This window comes from Culex quinquefasciatus, chromosome 3 (genome assembly GCF_015732765.1).
Source record: "Culex quinquefasciatus strain JHB chromosome 3, VPISU_Cqui_1.0_pri_paternal, whole genome shotgun sequence".
In the NCBI taxonomy this organism is placed as follows: Eukaryota; Metazoa; Arthropoda; class Insecta; order Diptera; family Culicidae; genus Culex; species Culex quinquefasciatus.
In genome coordinates, this window is record NC_051863.1 from 166893406 (window position 1) to 166916329 (window position 22924).

Genomic DNA, 22924 nt, shown 5'->3' on the forward strand with positions numbered 1-22924 from the left:
AATATTTTTTCGCTAAAATGTTTTTTTTGTCGAATCTTTTCTTTTTGAAAATAATGATTGCAGTTTAACAATACGGAAGATTAAAACATTTTCTAACATTTTTTTTTTCATTGAAATGTTGAAATTCTGGCTCTCAACGATTTATCATTAGCCACACTTAATTTATAGATAAAATTACGCCTTTAGATGAATTGTTCAACATGTAATGTCACCATTTTCGAAATATAAAAACAAAACATAGTTTTTTTTTAAACACAAGTACATTCAGCTAAAAACTTTTTTTCAAATATCCGAAACAATAAAATCAACGATACCGATAGAAACCCGTTATTTTGCGGTTTCTATTATTTTGAATTGATTGTTTTTAAATGACAAATAGAATCATTTAAATTAAAATAATGTAATTTAATTTTTTTTCAATAACCTTTTTTTTTGTAAATTTGCCCCGCAAGCTCATTTGAGCTTCACATTTGGCCCGGCCTCCAAAAACTTTGAGCACCCCTGCTATATCAAATCGATTATGCCATTTTTATTGTGGGCGTTGAAAGTCAGTTCATGAAAATCTGATGCAAAATTACATAAAAGTTATGTTGATTTATATATTTATATCTGCTGGAATTAATGCAAAAGATTTTTCTTTCAAATTTCAAAAAATCTTCTGAATTTGTTGAAAACTTCAATGAGATTCTTGAAATTAATAACTTGAAAATATTTGAACATTTTTGCCGGGAACTGGAAATTCTTAATTCTACTTTATGCACTCAGTTGTTTGAAATTCCCTCAATAATCAGAATTGTTCAAAGAAACAGCAGAAAAACAAAAAAAAAAGGCAAAATCTCTGCCCAGATAGAAAAATTCCGAGAAGGGTTAATGGAAACCATCTCTTCCCAAAAATACCCGCAGTAATGCCACATTAGCAATTCATGTCGCTTTTTTAAGAAAATCTGCAAATAAATTGTTGGCTGAGCTTCGTGCAAAATGTAACGCACCGATATGGCAGCTGGTTTTGCTAGGCAAATTATTTCGTTCTGGATGAACACAAATCAAAACCAAAATTGCTTTCGTATGGAAATTGGCAAAATCATAATAATGCATGAATGTCGCAACGGAGTAATTGTTCTGGGGAAATTAAAATTCCATTTATTCTAGACTTTAATGCAGACGAAAATTATTTCACACAGAACTCTCCCCCCTTAAACTCAGTGTTTATCCTGGCAAACAACCCGGGCAGCTCAGCTAAGATATGCGGACTCACGGGACAAATATCTCCGGGCATAAATATTGGATAAACAGTGAAGAGGCAAGCACACTTACTTCCTTCCGGTGCGCTTTATTTCCGTAAACTGGTCCCAGGGATGATGGCCATCGCGCAGGAGTAATTCTGATTTTTGCCCTAAAATTTCACCCACCTTGGTTACATGGTGCGGGAGAGAGATGGGGGAGCTGATGTGCTTTTACCCACCCCCCTCACCCTCCTCAAATATAATCTTATTAAAATAAACGGGCAGCATTGCTCCGGTTGGTGGACCACGGTTGTACAAAAATGTAGCTTATGCGCCACTTGGGCAGAGCTTAACGGCGAAAGCTGAACGGGTCGGGAGATAAGAGGATATGTGAGGTTGTAATATTCTACGGAAATAGCCTCTCAAAATAGAGCTGGGCAGAGTTCTGGTTGAGTAGGGTGATTTGTAATGATGTGCCAATTCTAAAAAGGGACATTTTTTGGACTAAAATTTAATTGTGACCGGCAGCGAAATTATCAAAATATAAAAAGAAGAATTATTTGCATCAGACTTTGATTATGGCAGGTTGAAATGAACCATCCTAACTTTTATCCCATTTTCACTCGGGAAGTTTCGCTGGGCACACCAGCTCGTGTAATACACCATGTAACACGGTCGGTCGGTGGTGTTGAGAGCCAGTTTCGTAGTCGAGAGCTGTTTCGAACCCCACCCCCACCAAAAAAAAAAAAAAACTAGCAAAAATAGTAGTAACAACACCAACGTACCTTCTCAATTATGCAAACTAAATTGATTGTTGATCCCATATCCACGTGCAGCTCGCCGGAACCGAGGATGAACGCTTCCGGGACCACCACCTGCAGGTTCACAAAGTGGGAGATGACCCCGGTCGGCGTGGACACCTGTGAGAAAGAAAGAGAGAGAGAGGAAATGAGTAAATTTATATGGTTTTTTGGGGTGTATCGGAAATTGTTTTTTAAGGGGGATGACACGTGGACGGGAGGACACCGGATGGACACGTGGAGTTGACCTGGACACGAACCTGACAACAGGTGCTTTTGCGTGTATAGAGGAATCTAATAAATTAAACAAATGGAATTTGTGTGGAATAATGAATGGTACGGGAAGTTACAGCTGGTACTGTGAGGGCTGTGAATAAATTGAATTTATGTAATCGATTGCAAAATTTTCACAGAATAACTAGATGAATGTGATTATGTGATAATGGAAACGAGCAATTGGCAGAACTAGACTTACTGAATCAAAACTGGAAATAACAATTTATTTCAAAATTAAATTAAGATGATTCAAGGAAAACGTAATGAATGCACAGTAGTTTTGCTCGTTTGTCTTCTCAGAATGCATTACAACTCATAGAGTGAGTAAGGCCGTTGCAAATATTTTTTGAAGTTTATATTCCTCGACTCTGACCCAAGTACATTGGTATTTTATGAAAATTTAAAATGTTTTCAAAGGAGTTCAAACATGCTGAATATGATAATAAACGTGAGAAAATGCATTTTAACTGGTATTCAGTTGATTAAACTTTAATTTTCATTAAATTTTTGAAGTTTTTCGAAAAAAAATTTTTGATCACTGATTATTCAGGCCAACTTCGAAGGGGGCGACATAAACTTTGAAAAATATTTGCAACGGCCTAATTCCATTAAAATTACTAAATTAGCACGGAATGATTTGTTTGTAGCAATGGTGCAGATCGCAAAATTAAATGGAAAATGGATTTTCGGAAAAAAATGTGCTAATAGGATTGGGTTAGGGTGCGTTTTTTGAAAATCTAACTTTGCAGAATTTAATTTAATATTTTTTGTCTTCTAGAAAGTTGTTGGGCTTGCCAATTCAAAATTTTATCTCTCTGAGATAATTTTACATAGAAGCACAAAATATGACCGAAACTCGATTCTTCCTAAGGCATTAGACATTAGACATAATACCTTTTTAAATTAAGATATCTCAAGTTAAAATGGCTGTAATGGCATTGACTTTTCAAAAACGAAAAGGGTTATTTTAGAGCTCTACAAGTGTTTCGAACACCATTTGCTAAAGTGCAACATTCTACAAACTGATTACTGATGGTTTGCTCAGATGCTTCCTCTAAATTTGCTCGTTGAATGCGAAATAAATTTTTGGTGTTGTGAACAAAGTTGTTTGAATTTTAAGCCCAATAACTTTCTAAAAGACAAAAAATTAACAACATATTTTGAAAATACTCCAATTTTTCACAAAACTTTGTACTTAAAAAAAAAACTAAAACTAAAACTTTTTAAATATGAGATCAAACGATCAGGATTTTTTCATACATTTCGAATTCAATAACAACTTTTTTTGAAAATACTCAAAAGTTTCACGCATTTTCGAAAAAATACTCCAAATTTTAGTTTTTATAATATGGGTATCAAACGATCGGGATTTTTTCATACATTTCAAATGTAATAACAATTTTTTTGAAAATAGTCATAATTTTCACAAAACTACGTTTTTTCGAAAAAATATTCAAAATTTCAGTTCTAACAATATGGGTTTCAAACGATCGGGGTTTTTTTTCATACATTTCAAAAGTTGTTAAAAAATAATAAAACACAAAAATTTCACAAAACTACGTATTTTCGAAAAATTACTCAAAATTTTAGTTTTACAATATAGGTATCAAATGATCGGGATTTTTAGACACATTTCAAAAGTTCTAACGCAAATTTGTGAAAATATCCAAATTTTCACAAAACTACATATTTTCGAAAAAAAAACTCAAAATTTCAGTTCTAACAATATGGGTTTCAAACGATCGGGGTTTTTTCAAACATTTCAAAAGTTGTTAAAAAATTAGAATACTCAAAATTTTCACAAAACTATTTTCGAAAAATTACTCAAAATTTTAGTTTTACAATATAGGTATCAAATGATCGGGATTTTTAGACACATTTCAAAAGTAATAACGCAAATTTGTGAAAATATCCAAATTTTCACAAAACTACATATTTTCGAAAAAAAACTCAAAATTTCAGTTCTATTAATATAGGTTTCAAATGATCGGGATTTTTTCATACATTTCAAAAGTTGTTAAAAAATTAAAATTCTCAAAATTTTCACAATCTACGTATTTTCGAAAAATTACTCAAAATTTCAGTTTTACAATATAGATATCAAATGATCGGAATGTGTACACACATTTCAAAAGTCAAAAGTCACAAAACAACTTATTTTCGATAAAATACTCAAAATTTTTTTTTTACAATATGGGTGTCAAACGGTCGGGATTTTTTTTTATACATTTTGAAACTTATTAAAAAAAAATTAATTCGTTTTTCACAGCCCTAGTAACATTTTTAAACTTACAGGTTTTATCAGGGTTCTGAAAACCTTCATGCAGCTTGAACAGGCTTTTATGGCCTACTTAAAACCTTAAATGTTACTAGGGTAGATAGGTATCAAATGATATTTTTTATCATTGGTTTTTTGAATACATTTCAAAAGTTATAACACAAATTTGTTAAACTATCCAAAGTTTCACAAAACTACGTTCTTACGAAAAAATACCCCATTTTCAGTTTTTCACAATATCGTTTGATACCCATATTGTAAAAACTGAAATTTTGAGTATTTTTTCAAAAATATGGAGTTTTGTGAAAAGTTTGAGTATTTAAAAAAAAAATATCGAAATGTATGAAAAAATCCCGATCGTTTGAAACCCATTTTGTTAAAACCGAAATTTTCAGTATTTTTCCGAAAATATGTAGTTTTGTGAAAATTTTGGGTAGCGTTTTCGTTTAAAACAATAAATTTCATTTTGAAATTTCGTGTTTTTTTTCTAACTTTGCAGGGTTAGTTTTTAGAGTGTAACAATGTTGTACAAGCTTGTAAAGCAGACAATAACAAAAAATTTGATATAAAAACATAAGGGGTTTGCGCATAAATATCACGAGTTTATTGCGATTTTACGACATTTTTTTTAAGTTTGCTGTCGTTGATCATTGCCGTTCATGGGCACCCACGACAGACACGGACGACGAAACAAAGAGAAATTCTGAAAGTAATTTTTTTAAAGCTTTTTTTTCGTAGAATAGCGATAACTTTTGATGGTTATAAGCAAACCCCTTATGTTTTTATATACATCAATGTTTTGTTATTGTCTGCTCTATAACTTTGTAGAACATTGTTACACTCTTAAAAATAACACTGCAGTTTGAAAAAAATACGAAATTTTAAAATTAAAAATTTTGTTCTAAACGTTTTGTTTCCCCCTCCCCCCCTCCACTACAGTTTGAAAATTGTGCTATTTTTTCACTAAATTTCGAATAACTCCCTTTAAATTCAACCAATTGAGCTATTTTACCCCTCATTTTGTTGCATTTTTAAGCCCTTTCAGGAGCAATTTGAATTTTGAAATTTATTTGAATTTTGAAATTTATTTGATTGCAAGCCTTTTAGAGATTTTTGACGTTTTTTTTTAAACCATAACACTTTGTGTCCACATTTTGCCCCACTTCCCGTTGAACTAGAGTGCTCATATTTAGGTCTAATCTCATGGACTCGTTCTTAAATCACTTACAGCCTACAAAATAAGAAAAAAAAGCTATAAACCCAAGTAACATATTTTCCAGAGCTACAGCATAGCAGTTTGGACCGCGGTAGGATAAAATTCTCTTCAAAACTTCTTCAGGAGTTTGGAAGAGTACTTGAAGAGAGTTTTATCCTACCGCGGTCCAAACTGCTATGATGTAGCTATTTTGAAGAGCTCTTGTAGAACTCCTGGAAAAAAATGTTACTTGGGAAGTGATCCATAAACTCATTTTGACTGTAAAAGTAGCCGTCCTGTACAATTTTGATTATTATTTTTAATAAATTTAGATTTTTTTATGGAATTATCGGGATTTCCCGGGAATTTTTGAATTATGAAATTTCACTTGGCATCACGTGGCAATTGCATCCATTTCAGAATACAAATCTCAATTTCATATTTAAATTTAGCTCATGATGATCTAAGACAAGATAAATTTATTCTATGAAGACAACACAAAGCAGAGCTGAACTTTTATCTAAAAAACCATCGTAGAAAACGTTGTTGAAACCACAAAATCCGCTCTAAGCCCGCGCCGGTTTCCATCTAGCACCTCTCGGGAGTATAACGTATAATCTGAGTCATAAAGCAGAGCCACCGACATCACCGTCATCCTTTTGCTCAATCAACACCGGCACAATCCAAATCCGTGTCAACAACATGCTACTCAATTAAATAAAAGAGATGATCCTGGTTTCTCCAGCCACTCCCAAGAGTCCTCAGTCTGCCGTTTCTCCACAGCGTTGACGCCTTCTCGGTAGCTGAGCGCTCTATCAAACTGTCATTTAGAAAGGAGGCCACATTCCTGGAAGAGATTAAAATTTGCTCCCCCCCCTTGGTGATCTGCTCTGGGTTCTGCAGGCGGTTCGTCTTCAACGGCCGGACTGAGAACAGTAACGGCTTAATAAATCAAAAGTCGCCAGCCCAACAGTTGGGGACCAACAGACTGGCCAGAGAGTGAGGAGCCTGCTGTAATCACTTAAAATAATTGGATATTCATATCGTTAGTCTACCTACGACTCTTCCGTTGGCGTGGCTAGTCTTCCGGAACAATGCTGCTTGGGCAAAGTTTGCCTTGGCCGTTGGAAGGTCTTAACCTTTGGCGAATAAACTGGAACTTTTTGAGGGACGAAAACTAAAGTTTTCAAACTCAGACAATTTGTTTTACAACAGCTGTGAAATTTCAAACTAAAATCCGCAGAAAATATTTTCAAACAAATCCGCAAAAATGAACACGACAGGGTTAATTCCATTTCCAAGAATGACATCACAAGGGCAGTTCAAGAAGCTGAGGTTCCGGAGCAGTGAAACCTTATCTTTGTTCCAGAGAGCTACTTATTTACATTCGTCGTCGTCGTCGTCGTCGTCGTTGCCATCCTAGTCAGTGTAAAAAGCACTTTTCTGTGTTTCCCCAGAGAAATAATAGATATGAAGTTTCTGTGATGACGACGAGGACCAACATCGGAACAATGTTTGCCAAGAAGGGGAGGTAATGCAGTGGGACAAGTCCCCAAACAACGAAGCGATGTGTAACGGCATTACACGTTACACGACGAGACACCACGGCGAGCTGTGGGAGTGTGTCCGGGACCTGGTTTGGACACAGAGTTTGCTGTGGCGGGGAAGGGGAGAGGGGGCTTGTTAAAAAGGACTTGTGGAACAACATGACAAAAGCTTTCAACCAAAGTTGACAGAGCTTTCGGCTTTGGTGCATCGCCGGACATTGCATTGTTGGTTGGAAGATTGCTGCAGCGGGAAAGCTGTTTGAAGTTGATGTGTTGGGGCAGCAAACAGGGCAGCAAAGGCTGTCCAAAGTGCTTTAACAATCCTAAATCGAATGAGGCTATGATCCAAATGTTAGTTTTTCCCGTGTCTAAATAAACAAATATTCTAAACTTTACCTCATAATGTTGCTACCGTTTGACATACATCTGTACCAATTTTTTGAGGGTTGATATTTCAAGTATTTAAAAAAAACATGTTTTTCATAAACTTGTAGCTCAAAAAGTGATGCGATTGAAATTTGATAAGACTTTATTTGAATCTTTAATGAGGCTGGGACAAATTTCATTAAAAAAAATCCTGAAGTTTTATGTCTTCCTTCGACTTGTGGTCTCAAAATTTAAATCTGTTCAAAGGCCAAAAGTGCCCTATTAGATTAAAACACAAAAAAATATCAACGTTATGTACACACTTAGATTTTTTATCGATTTCGGTCAAATTTACCGATTTTTCAACTGCTGAATAGTTCGAATAACTTAAAAATCTTACCGAAATTTGGTAATGAAGTTCATTGTTGTTCATTTTACTACCGATTTTCAGTAAAGTTTCATTATTATTTGACAGACGGTTCACCGATCTTAACTTGAACGATAGATTTCTAAAATCTTTCAAATTCTAGAAAATCCTTAAATTCACTTAATTCCTAAAACTCTGTAAAGTCTAAAAATTAAAAAATATCATTAAATATCACAATAAATCATAAAATCATAAAATTTTTACATTCCTAAAATTACAAAACATCCTAATATTTCTAAAAAAACTAAAAAATACCAAAAATAAAAAAAAATCCTAAAATTTCTAGATTGCCAAAAATGCCTAAAATTTAACAAATTCTATAAAATCAAAAAAAAATCTAAATACATACTCTCAAAATTTAATAAATTACTTAAATTCAAAAAAAAAAAAAAACCAAAAGCTCTGAGCTCTAATAATTTCTCAAATTCTAAATCTTTCAAATTCAAGAAAATCCTTAAATTCATAAACTTTTTTAGCTTTAGAAATTCTAAATTCTTTAAATTAAAAACAAATCCAGAGATTCTCAAATAATTAAATACCTAAAATTGCTAAAATCCCATACCTTTTTAAAATTCCAAAAAAATCTTACAATTCCAAAAATTCTCAAAAAAATTAATAAATCTATAGAGATCCTCAGAAATTTTTAACGTTCTCAAATTGACTAAAAATCCAAAAAACTCTAAATGTCCTAAAAATTGAAAAAAAAAACAAAATTTCTAAATTTCCTAAAATTAAAAAAAAATAAACTCTGCAAAATCCAAAAATTCCAGAAATTCTAAAACTCTCGAAAAATTTTAAATTTCATAAATCCTTAAATAAAAAAAATCTTAAATTCCAAAAAAAAGTTATCTTTACAATTCAAAAAAATCCTAAGATATCTAAAAAAGTTAAAATTACTTAAACTCTACAAATTCTAGATAATCCTGAAATTCAAAAAATCTTTAAACTTCAAAAGTTCTAAAACTTCCAAAAATTTAAAAATTGTCAATCAATTATTTTTTTTAAATTTCTATTATTCTATAAATTTGTAAAATTAAAAAAAATCCTGAAATTAACAAAATCCTGCAAATTCTGGAAATCGAAAATTCATAAAATCCGTAAACTCTAAAAATCCTAAAGATTCCTGAAATTTAAAAAAATTCCAAAAATTAAAAAAAATGAAAATTCCAAAAATTCTTGCATTCCCAAAATTAAAAAAAAATCATAAAATTAAAAAAAAATCCTAAAAATTCTTAATATTACTAAAACATCTCAAACTACTTATATTCCTAAATTTTGAAAATATCTGAAAATTCCTTAGATTTCTGAATTTCTAAAATTCTATATGTTCCAAAGGATCTAAAAATATTAAAATTCCTGAAAGTTCTAAAAAAACTTAAAATATTGTTATTTTAAAATTCTCAAGTAAAATATTCGTATATTTTAAAATTCAGCAATTGTGGAATTTCTTTTCCTAGATTATTTTAACTTAAAAATTATAGAAAATTCAAATATTGGAATTTTTACTGACCATTGGGTCCTTAAATGAAGCATACATTTTTTTATTATTGCATGTTAAAAGTTTGTTTCGTTTTTATCAGTCGGTCGCGAGCAGCTTGTGTTGGAATTGTTGGTTGAGAACGGTCACAAATACTTTTCAATATTTTTTGTAAAGTTTAAAAAATGTGTTTTAGTAATACTTTCAAAGAGTAAAAAAATTCCCTCATGAGACCAAGTTCAATTCGGAGGTGTACCCAAATGACTGGGGTGAGATTGAGTCATCCAAAAAAGCCGAAATTTGTATAACCCAATATCACCTCCAGACTAATGCCACCCCTGATGATGGTGGATAAAATTTTGAAGTAAAATTTTACATTTATTTTAAACAACTGTTCAAATGTAATTTTACAATTTTTTCTAAAAATATTAGAATTTAAAATTGAGTTAAACTTTTCTTCAAGTTAACCTCAATTGCATATGTTCATTTCAACGTAAATTATTCATTTTGTAAACTTTTCAACAGATATGAATTAGAAACATAGTGACGTTCAGTATTGAAAATTCAGATAAAATATCTTGTCTGCTCTATAACTTTGAAGAACATCATTACACCGTAAAAAATAACGCTGCAAGATTAGAAAAAACACGTAAGTTTAAAATGAAAATTCTCGCAAAAACAGAAGTCCCTTCGGGCTAATGTAGATTCGAAAAGTAGATTAAATTTTCTTTAAAATTACATGTTCCAATTTTTTATAGTTAAGTAACGGAAAATGAAGGAGTTTTCAACAAAGTGTTTTTCTATGAAAGATTCCATTAAGAGTAAAAGGATTTTATTGCAAAATGTGCCATTTTCAAAATCGTGTAAAATGTTGTAAAGCTGCAAACAAATGCAGGTAAACAAAAAAAGCAGGAAAACTGCCAATCGGTCAAAAAAGTTGTTTGTCGTAGTATAATACGTCCTTGAGATCTTCAAGTTGTTTTTAGGTAAAGATATGCGATTTGCATTGCAAGCCTTAAAAAAATCAAAATACAAACAAGTTAGTTGATAGTTAGTTTTAATGTTTTAATTGATTTTGTAATTTTAAATGTTCTTATTTTGATTACATCGAAAATGAAAGCTCGTTTTTTAACCTAAATGATATATTTTTCATAAGAATTTAAAGCAATGTTTCTTTTCGAAGGCTTTAACAAAGCTTGTGGTAAAAATAGATTTCCAGAAATAAGTTTCAATTACATTAAAAACACTTTACATTGTAACACCGATTTAACATGCTACTCATCCCCTGGCTCCACGTTCAAAAAGCTGATCTGAACAACACCACCTGTCATCCATAATTCATTCTAATCTACACCAACCAACCAGCAACCAGCACACAACACACGTGCATCGCGTTTTATCGTCCCTTTCCCGCAGGTTCTCCGGATGGTCCCGTGGTGCAAGAATAGCTGCACTTTATAGCGAATCACGTGCAAAAGATAACAAATCATCCTTAATTACTCTCCAAAACGCCACCCACCACCTGATTTCAATTCAATCGACGGCCACACGATATGTATGTGTGCCTCCTCCATGTTCCGTATGTATGTGTGAGTATTTTTTTCTCATCCTGCCTCACATTTTGATTGATTGATTGCAAAATGTTGATAAACAGGAACAGGAACAGGATGGCAAATGGAAATGCATCAATTTTCCAACCCACACACTCACGCTCGATCAGTTTGTGGGTCATTCAGGAATTCCTAATTTTAGCAGTTTATTTTTATCAGCTAAAAACGAGAAATCACATCCAATAAAAGTGTTGGAAAATGAAATTCTGAAAATTTGTAAAAAAAAATATCACAAAAGGTCGCTTTCCCCTTGTTGGAAGAGAAAAGAAAATATAAAACACATAAAAAACAGGACGGCTTCGATTGGAACTAGAGAGAATGTCAGGCAGAAGTACTACGAGACCAGGGCGGTGATGATGACGACGACGATGATGACTCAGAGGACGATGCACAACATGTATTCCCGGGTAGACGGTAATAACAAAATTCATGTCATTTCAATAACAAATTCTGTTAAAATATCAAAAAGTGTTATGGATTCTTCTTGAAAAATTCATTGTTACATAAGAGTAGAATAACAGTTTATGTTATCATAACAAAATTTGTTATCGGTCTGATATTGATTGAAAGCCAGAACAACTTGGGAATAACATTTTTTGTTATGGAAGAATACCCCAAACTGTTATTGGGATGATCGGATTAGTTGTTAAAATAACAAAAATTAATAACAAAGATTTGTTCGAAGAATAACTAAAAATGTTATAAGTCTGTTATTACAATAACAATCAAATAACAAAAAAATCATAACGGTGAATAACAAAACTTGTTATAAATAACATAAAATGTTATTGGCCTAGTATTTTCAAATATCAAAAAATGTTATTCCAAAGTTATTGCCGTCTGCTCGGGTTCTATCTCGTTCAACTTTGATGAGCCTATTGAAGCGTAGTTGGAATTGCGGAACTGAATGGTAAGTGCGTTTTTGTGTGGCTCCAGGTCCAGGTGAGATGTTCAAGTGGATGTTTGTGAGAGTGGTTAGTTTTTCCTTTTATGTGGTGGGTTGGTTTGTTTAGCTGTTCAATGAGTTATTGTGAATCGGTGCTTTAATTAATTATGTGTAGCAATTAAAACCTTTTGCTTGAGGATCATCGAAATATTATGCAAGTTGTGAACTTTTTCGGACCAGTTCATTCATTGAGTTTGAAATAAAATTCTGTTTTAATTTTTTATCAAATGAAGCTTTTTTGAAGCATAAGTTTGACTACAAAAGTCATAGAAAAAATGAAAAAATCCTTATTTTGAGAAGAGATTTTTGATCGATTTGTTATCTAAGCAAAGCTATAGATTATAGAAAATCATTTCCCCTAATCGTGAAATGTGTTCATGAATTTAAGTATCACGAGAAAGTTTATTCATGATTCATTAACACTATAAGCGTGAACATATTCCTGGTTCCCAAATTCATGAACAAAGTTCACGATTCCGAGAATTGAGTTTTTACCGTGTAGAATAAATCATGTCGAAAAATTAAAGTCACTGACGTAACGAGGTTTAACATGGTTAGCGTTTATCTTGAAACGAACTGCCAAATATGAAAAAAAAAAAAACAAAACGATCCACTTTCACGACCCCCGGGTCTTTGTGGGCCCTGTTGCAAGTTTCTGCTCATTTCTAGGCGTCCGAAGTAGAGCGTCCAATTTCCCGGGGTTACAAAATTCCCGGGAAACGGGAAATTTTAAACAAATTTCCCGGGAAATCCCGGGATTTCTCGATCAATTTGAAATTTATCGAAAATTGATCTTATCCTGCTTCTGATTGATATTTTGCAACAAAATTGTAAAGAACTGCAACTTTAATTTTCAAAATGATTGTAGGGGTCAATTAATGGCTTGACTGCTTATTAAAATCATACAACTTTGTAAAAAAAAATCTTATTATATCAATTGATTTTTTTTTGTTAAGAAGTATTATTTTTTTAAATAATATATTGAATCAGTGAGTTAAATTCAAGTTTCTTAACCATAAAATGCTTTTAAATTTGTCTCTGTTACCATTTCAGAGGATGATGTTTAAGAATAACGTTGACTCATAAAACAAAAAAAAAATAAAGCAGGGAGAAATTATGTTTTTCATGGCAAATAACTTGTTCTCGACCGTAATTTTATCAACAAAACTCATTTTTAGGATTTTTAGGCAAATTTTTGACTTTTTATCAATTTCACCAAAAATTTAAAGGTATATTGTTAAAAAACTTATAAGGGTAATTCTCTACCAACTCACACGAAATCGGGAAAAGTTGCCCCGACCCCCCTTCGATTTGCGTGAAACTTTGTCCTAAGGGGTAACTTTTGTCCCTGATCACGAATCCGAGGTCCGTTTTTTGATATCTCGTGACGGAGGGTCGGTACGACCCCTTCCATTTTTGAACATGCGAAAAAAGAGGTGTTTTTCAATAATTTGCAGCCTGAAACGGTGATGAGATAGAAATTTGGAGTCAAAGAGACTTTTATGTAAAATGAGACGCCCGATTTGATGGCGTACTCAGAATTCCGAAAAACAGTAGTTTTCATCAAAAAAAAACACTAAAAAACTTTTAAAAATTCTCCCATTTTCCGTTACTCGACTGTAAAAAAATTTGGAACATGTCATTTTATTGGAAATTTAATATACTTTTCGAATCTACATTGACCCAGAAGGGTCATTTTTTCATTTAGAACAAAATTTTTCATTTTAAAATTTCGTGTTTTTTCTAACTTTGCAGGGTTATTTTTTAAAGTGTAACAATGTTCTACTAAGTTGTAGAGGTTCGCTTATAAACATCACGAGTTATCGCGATTTTACGAAAAAAAGTTTTGAAAAAGTTACTTTTTGCGTTTCTCTTTGTTTCGTCGTCCGTGTCTGTCGCGGGTGACCATGAACGGCCATGATCAACGACGACCAGCATTTTCAAAACTTTTTTTCGTAAAATCGCAATAACTCGTGATATTTATAAGCAAGCCACTTATGTCTATATATCAAATTTTTTGTAATTGTCTGCTCTACAACTTTGTAGAACATTGTTACACTCTAAAAAATAACCCAGCAAAGTTAGAAAAAACACGAAATTTTAAAATGAAAAAAATTGTTCTAAATGAAAAAATGACCCTTCTGGGTCAATGTAGATTCAAAAAGTACATTAAATTTCCCATAAAATTACATGTTCCAAAATTTTTTACAGTCGAGTAACGGAAAATGGGAGAATTTTTAAAAGTTTTTAGTGTTTTTTTTCGATGAAAAATACGTTTTTTCGGAATTCTGAGTACGCCATCAAATCGGGCGTCTCATTTTACATGAAAGTCCCTTTGACACCAAATTTCTATCTCATCACCGTTTCAGGCTGCAAATTATTGAAAAACACCTCTTTTTTCGCATGTTCAAAAATGGAAGGGGTCGTACCGACCCTCCGTCACGAGATATCAAAAAACGGACCTCGGATTCGTGATCAGGGACAAAAGTTACCCCTTAGGACAAAGTTTCACGCAAATCGAAGAGGGGTCGGGGCAACTTTTCCCGATTTCGTGTGAGTTGGTAGAGAATTACCCAATTTGCAGTTTTATTATTGGACCTCGAATTTCAATGTTCGTCCATATTATGTATATACAAGCAAATTTCGAAAGTTTCATCAAAATTAAGGCATCTGGATACGAGATAATTGTTTTAAAATTGCGTCTTAAACTTGTAATCCATTTTGCCTTCCTCACTGAGGTAAGGCTATAATCCTGCTCTAAAAATGAACTTTCTATTAAAAGCTCCTAGACCCACCTTCATGTATACATATCTACTCAGAATCGAAAACTGAACAAATGTCTGTGTGTGTGTATGTGTGTGTGTATGTGTGTGTGTATGTGTGTGTGTATGTATGTATGTGACCAAAATTCTCACTGAGTTTTCTCAGCACTGGCTGAACCGATTTTGATCGAACCAGTGGCATTCGACTTGGTTTAGGGTCCCATACATCGCTATTGAATTGTTTGAAGTTTCGATAAGTAGTTCAAAAGTTATGTATAAAAATGTGTTTTCACAAATACCCGGACCTCAATTATATGCATGTAAACGATGTCCGGATCCATCATCCGACCCATCGTTGATTAGGTAATTGAAAGGCCTTTCCAATGACATTGAAGACATTGAAGATCTGGCAACCCTGTCTCGAGATATGGCCACTTAAGTGATATTGATATACTTTTTTGAAGCCGGATCTCACTTAAATGTATGTAAACTATGTCTGGATCCTTCATCCAACCCATCGTTGGTTAGGTAATTGAAAAACCTTTCCAATGAGTCCAAGACATTGAAGATCTGGCAACCCTGTCTCGAGTTATGACCACTTAAGTGATATTTATGTACTTTTTTGAAGCCGGATCTCACTTAAATGTATGTAAATAATGTCTGGATCCTTCATCCAACCCATCGTTGGTTAGGTAATTGAAAAACCTTTCCAATGAGTCCAAGACATTGAAGATCTGGCAACCCTGTCTCGAGTTATGACCACATAAGTGATATTTATGTACTTTTTTGAAGCCAGATCTCACTTAAATGTATGTAAACTATGTCCGGATCCATCATCCGACCCATCGTTGGTTAGGTAATTGAAAGACCTTTCCAATGAGTCCAAGACATTGAAGATCTGACAACCCTGTCTCGAGTTATGACCACTTAAGTGATATTTATGTACTTTTTTGAAGCCGGATCTCACTTAAATGTATGTAAACTATGTCTGGATCCTTCATCCAACCCATCGTTGGTTTGGTAATTGAAAAACCTTTCCAATGAGTCCAAGACATTGAAGATCTGGCAACCCTGTCTCGAGTTATGACCACTTAAGTGATATTTATGTACTTTTTTGAAGCCGGATCTCACTTAAATGTATGTAAACTATGTCTGGATCCTTCATCCAACCCATCGTTGGTTAGGTAATTGAAAAACCTTTCCAATGAGTCCAAGACATTGAAGATCTGGCAACCCTGTCTCGAGTTATGACCACATAAGTGATATTTATGTACTTTTTTGAAGCCAGATCTCACTTAAATGTATGTAAACTATGTCCGGATCCATCATCCGACCCATCGTTGGTTAGGTAATTGAAAGACCTTTCCAATGAGTCCAAGACATTGAAGATCTGACAACCCTGTCTCGAGTTATGACCACTTTAGTGATATTTATGTACTTTTTTGAAGCCGGATCTCACTTAAATGTATGTAAACTATGTCTGGATCCTTCATCCAACCCATCGTTGGTTAGGTAATTGAAAAACCTTTCCAATGAGTCCAAGACATTGAAGATCTGGCAACCCTGTCTCGAGTTATGACCACATAAGTGATATTTTTGTACTTTTTTGAAGCCAGATCTCACTTAAATGTATGTAAACTATGTCCGGATCCATCATCCGACCCATCGTTGGTTAGGTAATTGAAAGACCTTTCCAATGAGTCCAAGACATTGAAGATCTGACAACCCTGTCTTGAGTTATGACCACTTTAGTGATATTTATGTACTTTTTTTAAGCCGGATCTCACTTAAATGTATGTAATCTATGACCGGATCCATCATTCAACCCATCGTTGGTTAGGTAAGGTCTCGAGTTATGACCACATAAGTTATACCTTGTGTTCTTTTTTTCTGGATCTAAAAAAATGATGAAACCACTCATATACCCATTTTTGGTAAAAAGTGAGGAAGGCATCAACCACATAGGTGGATTAAGTTAGTTTTTTAATTAGCTTCTATCATTAATAGAAGGCAGTGGCGGGCGATTTATAATAATTTATAATAATATATAAGAATACGAAACCGTTTGGCAGAATCAAGTTACAGAAAAAATTACATTTGTCACATTCTAAAGTCCATTTTTAACAACAATACCGAAACATTAAACGAATACTAGTGAGCAGTTCTCTAGGATTTCGGTCATTCGATTTTTTTGTATTTTTTAATCCGACTGAAACTTTTTTGGTGCCTTCGGTATGCCCAAAGAAGCCATTTTGCATCATTAGTTTGTCCATATAATTTTCCATACAAATTTGGCAGCTGTCCATACAAAAATGATGTATGAAAATTAAAAATTCTGTATCTTTTGAAGGAATTTTTTGATCGATTTGGTGTCTTCGGCAAAGTTGTAGGTATGGATACGGACTACACTGGAAAAAAATAATACACGGTAAAAAATTTGGTGATTTTTTATTTAACTTTTATCACTAAAACTTGATTTACAAAAAACACTATTTTTAATTTTTTTATTTTTGATATGTTTTAGAAGACATAAAATGCCAACTTTTCAGAAATTTCAAGTTGTGCAAAAATCATTGACCGAGTTATGAATTTTTAATCAATACTGATTTTTCAAAAATCGAAATTTTGGTCGTAAAATTTTCAACTTCATTTTCGATGTAAAATTAAATTTGCAATCAAAAAGTACTTTAGTGAATTTTGATAAAGTGCACCGTTTTCAAGTTATAGCCATATTTAAGTGACTTTTTGAAAATAGTCGCAGTTTTTCATTTTTTAAAATTAGTGCACATGTTTGTCCAGTTTTGAAAAAAATATTTTTGAAAAGCTGAGAAAATTCTCTATATTTTGCTTATTCGGACTTTGTTGATACGACCTTTAGTTGCTGAGATATTGCAATGCAAAGGTTTAAAAACAGGAAAATTGATGTTTTCTAAGTCTCACCCAAACAACCCTCCATTTTCTATCGTCAATATCTTAGCAACTAATGGTCCGATTTTCAATGTTAAAATATGAAACATTTGTGAAATTTTCCGATCTTTTCGAAAAAAATATTTTCGGAATTTTCAAATCAAGACTAACATTTCAAAAAGGCCAAACATTCAATATTACGCCCTTTTAAAATGTTAGTCTTGATTTGAAAATTTTGAAAATATTTTTCCGAAAAGATCGGAAAATTTCACAATTGTTTCATATATTAACATTGAAAATCGAACCATTAGTTGCTGAGATATTGACGATAGAAAATGGTGGGTTGTTTGGGTGAAACTTAGAAAACATCAATTTTCCTGTTTTTAAACCTTTGCATTGCAATATCTCAGCGACTAAAGGTCGTATCAACAAAGTCCGAATAAGCAAAATATAGAGAATTTTCTCAGCTTTTCAAAAATATTTTTTTCAAAACTGGGCAAACATGTGCACTAATTTTAAAAAATGAAAAACTGCGACTATTTTCAAAAAAGTCACTTAAATATGGCTATAACTTGAAAACGGTGCACTTTATCAAAATTTCACTAAAGTACTTTTTGATTGCAAATTTGATTTTACATCGAAAAATGAAGTTGAAAATTTTACGACCAAAATTTCGATTTTTGAAAAAACAGTATTGATTAAAAATTCATAACTCGTTCAATGATTTTTGGACAACCTGGAAATTTCTGAAAAGTTGGCATTTTATGTCCTCTAAAACATATCAAAAAATAAAAAAATATAAAAATAGTGTTTTTTTGCAAATCAAATTTTAGTGATAAAAAGTTAAATAAAAAAATCACCAATTTTTTTACCGTGTATTTTTTTTCCAGTGTAGTCCGTATCCATACCTACAACTTTGCCGAAGACACCAAATCGATCAAAAACTCCTTCAAAAGATACAGATTTTTGAATTTTCATACATCATTTTTGTATGGACAGCTGCCGAATTTGTATGGAAAATTATATGGACAAACTAATGATGCAAAATGGCTTCTTTGGGCATACCGAAGGCACCAAAAAAGTTTCAGTCGGATTAAAAAATACAAAAATTAAAATTGAAGAAAAAAGACCGATTTCGTAGAGAATTGCTCTAGTTTGGAAAGTTTTGTGATCAAACATGTCTGGTTTTGACACAGAAAATGTACGTCCAAAGTTTCATCAAAAAAGAAAAATAAAATATAAAGAAATGTCCATTTGCGTAAACCTAGAAAATAAATCAAATAATTAATTAAGCTTGCCTTTCCAAAAATCTCATCGCTTTATTTTAGTCACGTTCATCAAATTAGTTTTTTCATACATTTTACAAGTTTTGTTCAATATTTTCTCCTTTAAGTTTTAGGCTTAAGCTTTGCATTGCTTATTTGTTTTTTTTTGCTGCTATTTCAAGAAATTTATGCGTTTTTAAAGTTTTAATTTTATAACGTTATGCTTTGAATTTGAAACCCCTTGAAATCCAAAAAAAAAAAAAATACATTGTCACATCCACATCAACATTTATTTCTATTTTTTAGGAGGCTTTTCGATCTCGTGGCTGAATTTTAAGCACCATTCTTTTTATCATGGCACTTGAATGACTCTAATGTTAGCAAAACTATGTTAAAACCTTCTAAATATGAGGTTACAAACTCACAAATTAATTTTATGCAAATCCATAAAATTAATCTTATTATTGTTTAATGTTTAATTGGATAATTGGAAAACTTGAAGAAAGTAGTTATTCAACTTTTTGCAAAAAAAAAACTCAAATAAATATGAATTACAAACTCAGGTATTTTCCACGGTACTAGTAATGCTAAGATAAGCAAAAACATTTCTGAGAGTTTTTCACACATAACAAAACTCATTTGTTTTGCAATTTCTGCTATGGTTTTAAAGAAATTAAATGTAACTTTTAAATTTAAAAGATTTAATTTAACAAAAACTGTTTGTAGGAAAAGAAAAGAACACCTGATTATTGAAATGATCCCAAAGCTCAAGGAATATTAAAAAAAGTATTTTCAAAAAAATAGCATGAAATTCAATGTCAAAATAAGAAACATTCGTCAAATTTTCCGACCTTTTCGAAAACAATGTTTTATTTTGTTTAAATCAAGACTAACATTTCAAAAGGGCCAAACATTCAATATTACGGCCTTTTGTAATGTTAGTCTTGATTAAAAAAATGTTTGCGTAAACGGAAAATTTCACAAATGTTTCATGTCGTCGCCGTCGTGCTAACTTGTCGTACGTGCATTTTGGGCCAAATTGAGTCAAGAACGCCATTTTGTACAGCTCACAATGCCTCACCTTTTGACCTTAACAGATCCCCAAAATACGATTTCAATCCTGAGATGTTCAATAAAACCCAAAAAAAAACTCCGTGCATTTTTGTCACTTTTAATATGAAAGAAGTTTCAATCTTGTCGTGCTATCCTTTCACTCCCTAAAAATTGATGTAAGTGCGACAACTGGCCAAAGGGATTTCAGGTCAGAACGCGTTTGACGCACGTACAAGTAAGACTACCGTAAACATTTGTAATTATAACTCGGGACTCCAGCAACCAACCTCCACCAAACTTCGGGACAATGCACAGAATGGTCAGCCAAACAAAACGTGTTTGTTATTGTTTACATTGCGCGCTCTAGTTTTGGTTTATTCAAGGTCAAACATTGAAACGCGTTTTTCTCGGAACGTCGAAATGGCGGGTGCGACAAGATAGCACGATGACGTCGATATTTTAGCATTGAAAATGGGACCATGAGTTGCTGAAATATCCACATTAGAAAATGGAGGATTGTTTGGATAGGTTTCTTTTTATTTTATCCGCTGTATCTCAGCAAGCAGTGGTCCACTCTTCAACGTTTCTTAGATGAAATTGTAGGAAATTTTCTGAACTTTAATAAAAAAAGAGATCTGGAATGGACAATCAAGGACAAAAATCAATAAACCGAAATTTTTCGGCCAAATTTAACTTTGATTTGAAAAGGGTGCATTACACCAAAATATTTGTAAAGTACTTCTCTATTGCAAATTTTATTTTACACAAAAAATGAGGTCACAAGTTTCAAGTACAAGATTGCAATTTATTACAAAAATCTATATTTAAAAATAAAATCTAAAATCGTCGGCAAATTTTGGTCCATACTTCTGAGTGGCTTATAAGATGTGGGGCTTTGACCCCTAAAACATATTAAAATTTTCAAAAATTATAAAACACGGATTTTGAAAAAGTCCTCATCAATACATACAACTTTGTCGAAGACATCAAAACAATCAAAAAAATCTTGGAAAATAACAGATTTTTGAAAATTTACGTACCATTTTGTATGAACAGCTGTCAAAATTGTATGGAGATTTGTATGGATGAACCAATGACACAAAATGGCTTCAATGGTCATAGGGGAGATTCCAACAAAGTTTGAGCCAAATAAAAAAAAAAATAAGTAAAATCTGGGTTTGATGGAGAATCGCTCATTTTTTGAGGGTAAGGGTTTGTTTTGTTTCTTTTGAAATCAAATAATATTAGTAAAAATCGATGAAAAAAATCGCAATTGACATATTTATTAAAAATAGGTTTTGGCTTTGAAAAAGTATCATATTTCGGAAAAATTATTAAATTCACAAAAGTTACTTTGAAAAGCTCCAATTAAGCTTTGGCGCCATCTAAAGCATTTGCAAAGGAGCCTTCCTGCATCCTTGGCTGCAACTGATGCATTCCATCCCGAACACTAGGTGAGCATCGTCGTTCTCTATGGTATCGGTTTGCATCTTCTTGCCTGGCAAAATGGGGAGGAATCTCACCGAGGAAGTGCGTCTCGTTCCATTGACTGGAAAAGGGAGTTTTCTCGTGCTCATACCAGAATACTGCGTGCTTAGGGTTGTTCTTGTGAGTTTTATTTATCAGGAAAAATAGAACATATTGGTGAAATCTCAACGTTTTAAAAACTCATAATCACTCTTCGAAAATGTGCGATCTCATCTAAAATTAATGCAATTTACTCTTAATTGATCCTATTTTGACTACGATACTCTCTCTCTCTCTCTCACTAACGTAACCATGAACCAAGCTCTGCACAGTTTGTAGCGCCATTTTGCCGTGAACTTTTCCAGCGCAAAGCGTATCATTTTATGCACGTTCGGGGAATTTCGCTTGTAGCATTTTAGTGCGCAACGTGACTTTGATGCTGTTAGCAGACAACCGGAGCACTTTTTTGCCCCCCCCCTCCACCATCAGAATGGGTTACGTTTTTCCTGGCGGTGCGTTTTCCGCACTCCGTTCCTTTCCTTTTCGTCCAACTTTTCCTGCGAGCCCACACTAATGAAACGCTTTTTCTGGGGTTCGGGTTTTCCTGTGAACTATTTCGCCTTGCCGTGATGCAGAAATTACCCTTTTGTGGGATGTTGAAAAAGGAAAATTACACTCGACTTGCGAAGCGATTCCGTGGGTACATATTCCTCTCATTCCGATTCGATCCCCCCCCCCTCGTTAAGGTAGTACAACACACAAAGGCGGTTCGATTCACGTCGTGGAAGGAAAATCTTGGGAAAGTCGACTGGAACTGCTGGCCTGGAATTCGAACGACCCAATTGGCGGAACGCGTCCTTGCGCACAGGGGCAAATTGGTGGAAGAAAACTTGTTTTTTTTTTTTTGCAAAGCTATCGGAAAATTGGTTTTTAGGTATTTTTTAATTTCAAATCCACCTTGATAAACTTATGATAATAAATTGCACGGCTGTGGAGTCGGAGTCGGAGTCGGAGCCGGAGTCGGTGGAGTCGGTTCTTTTTTGGGGACCTGGAGTCGGAGTCGTCAAAACTCGAACAGCTGGAGTCGGAGTCGGCTAAATTTTATGAGCTGGAGTCGGAGTCGGAGCCAGAGTTATCTTAAATTCAACAAAAAATATGTTTTTTTTATTGTTCAGTATTTCCTATATAACAGCTTAACTTGCAAAACAACTTTTATTTTTAATTGATTTATCAGATTATTATGTATTTGAAGCTTTTTATTGTGATTGAAAAGCTCTAATTGGGCTATTACACTATAATCACTAAATGATAACTTCTTACCCTAG

The 22924-nt window shown here is 33.1% G+C and overlaps 1 protein-coding gene across 2 annotated transcripts in view; it reads right to left on the minus strand.

The window, feature by feature from the left end:
* The window catches only part of LOC6047478 (zwei Ig domain protein zig-8), a 560935-nt gene that overhangs the window by 67324 nt on the left and 470687 nt on the right, over positions 1-22924 (minus strand). For both annotated transcript variants that reach the window (XM_038265147.1, XM_038265146.1), the window contains exon 6: positions 2009-2143. In XM_038265147.1, the coding sequence (XP_038121075.1) occupies positions 2009-2143 (135 nt within the window). The remainder of the gene's footprint in view (positions 1-2008; positions 2144-22924) is intronic.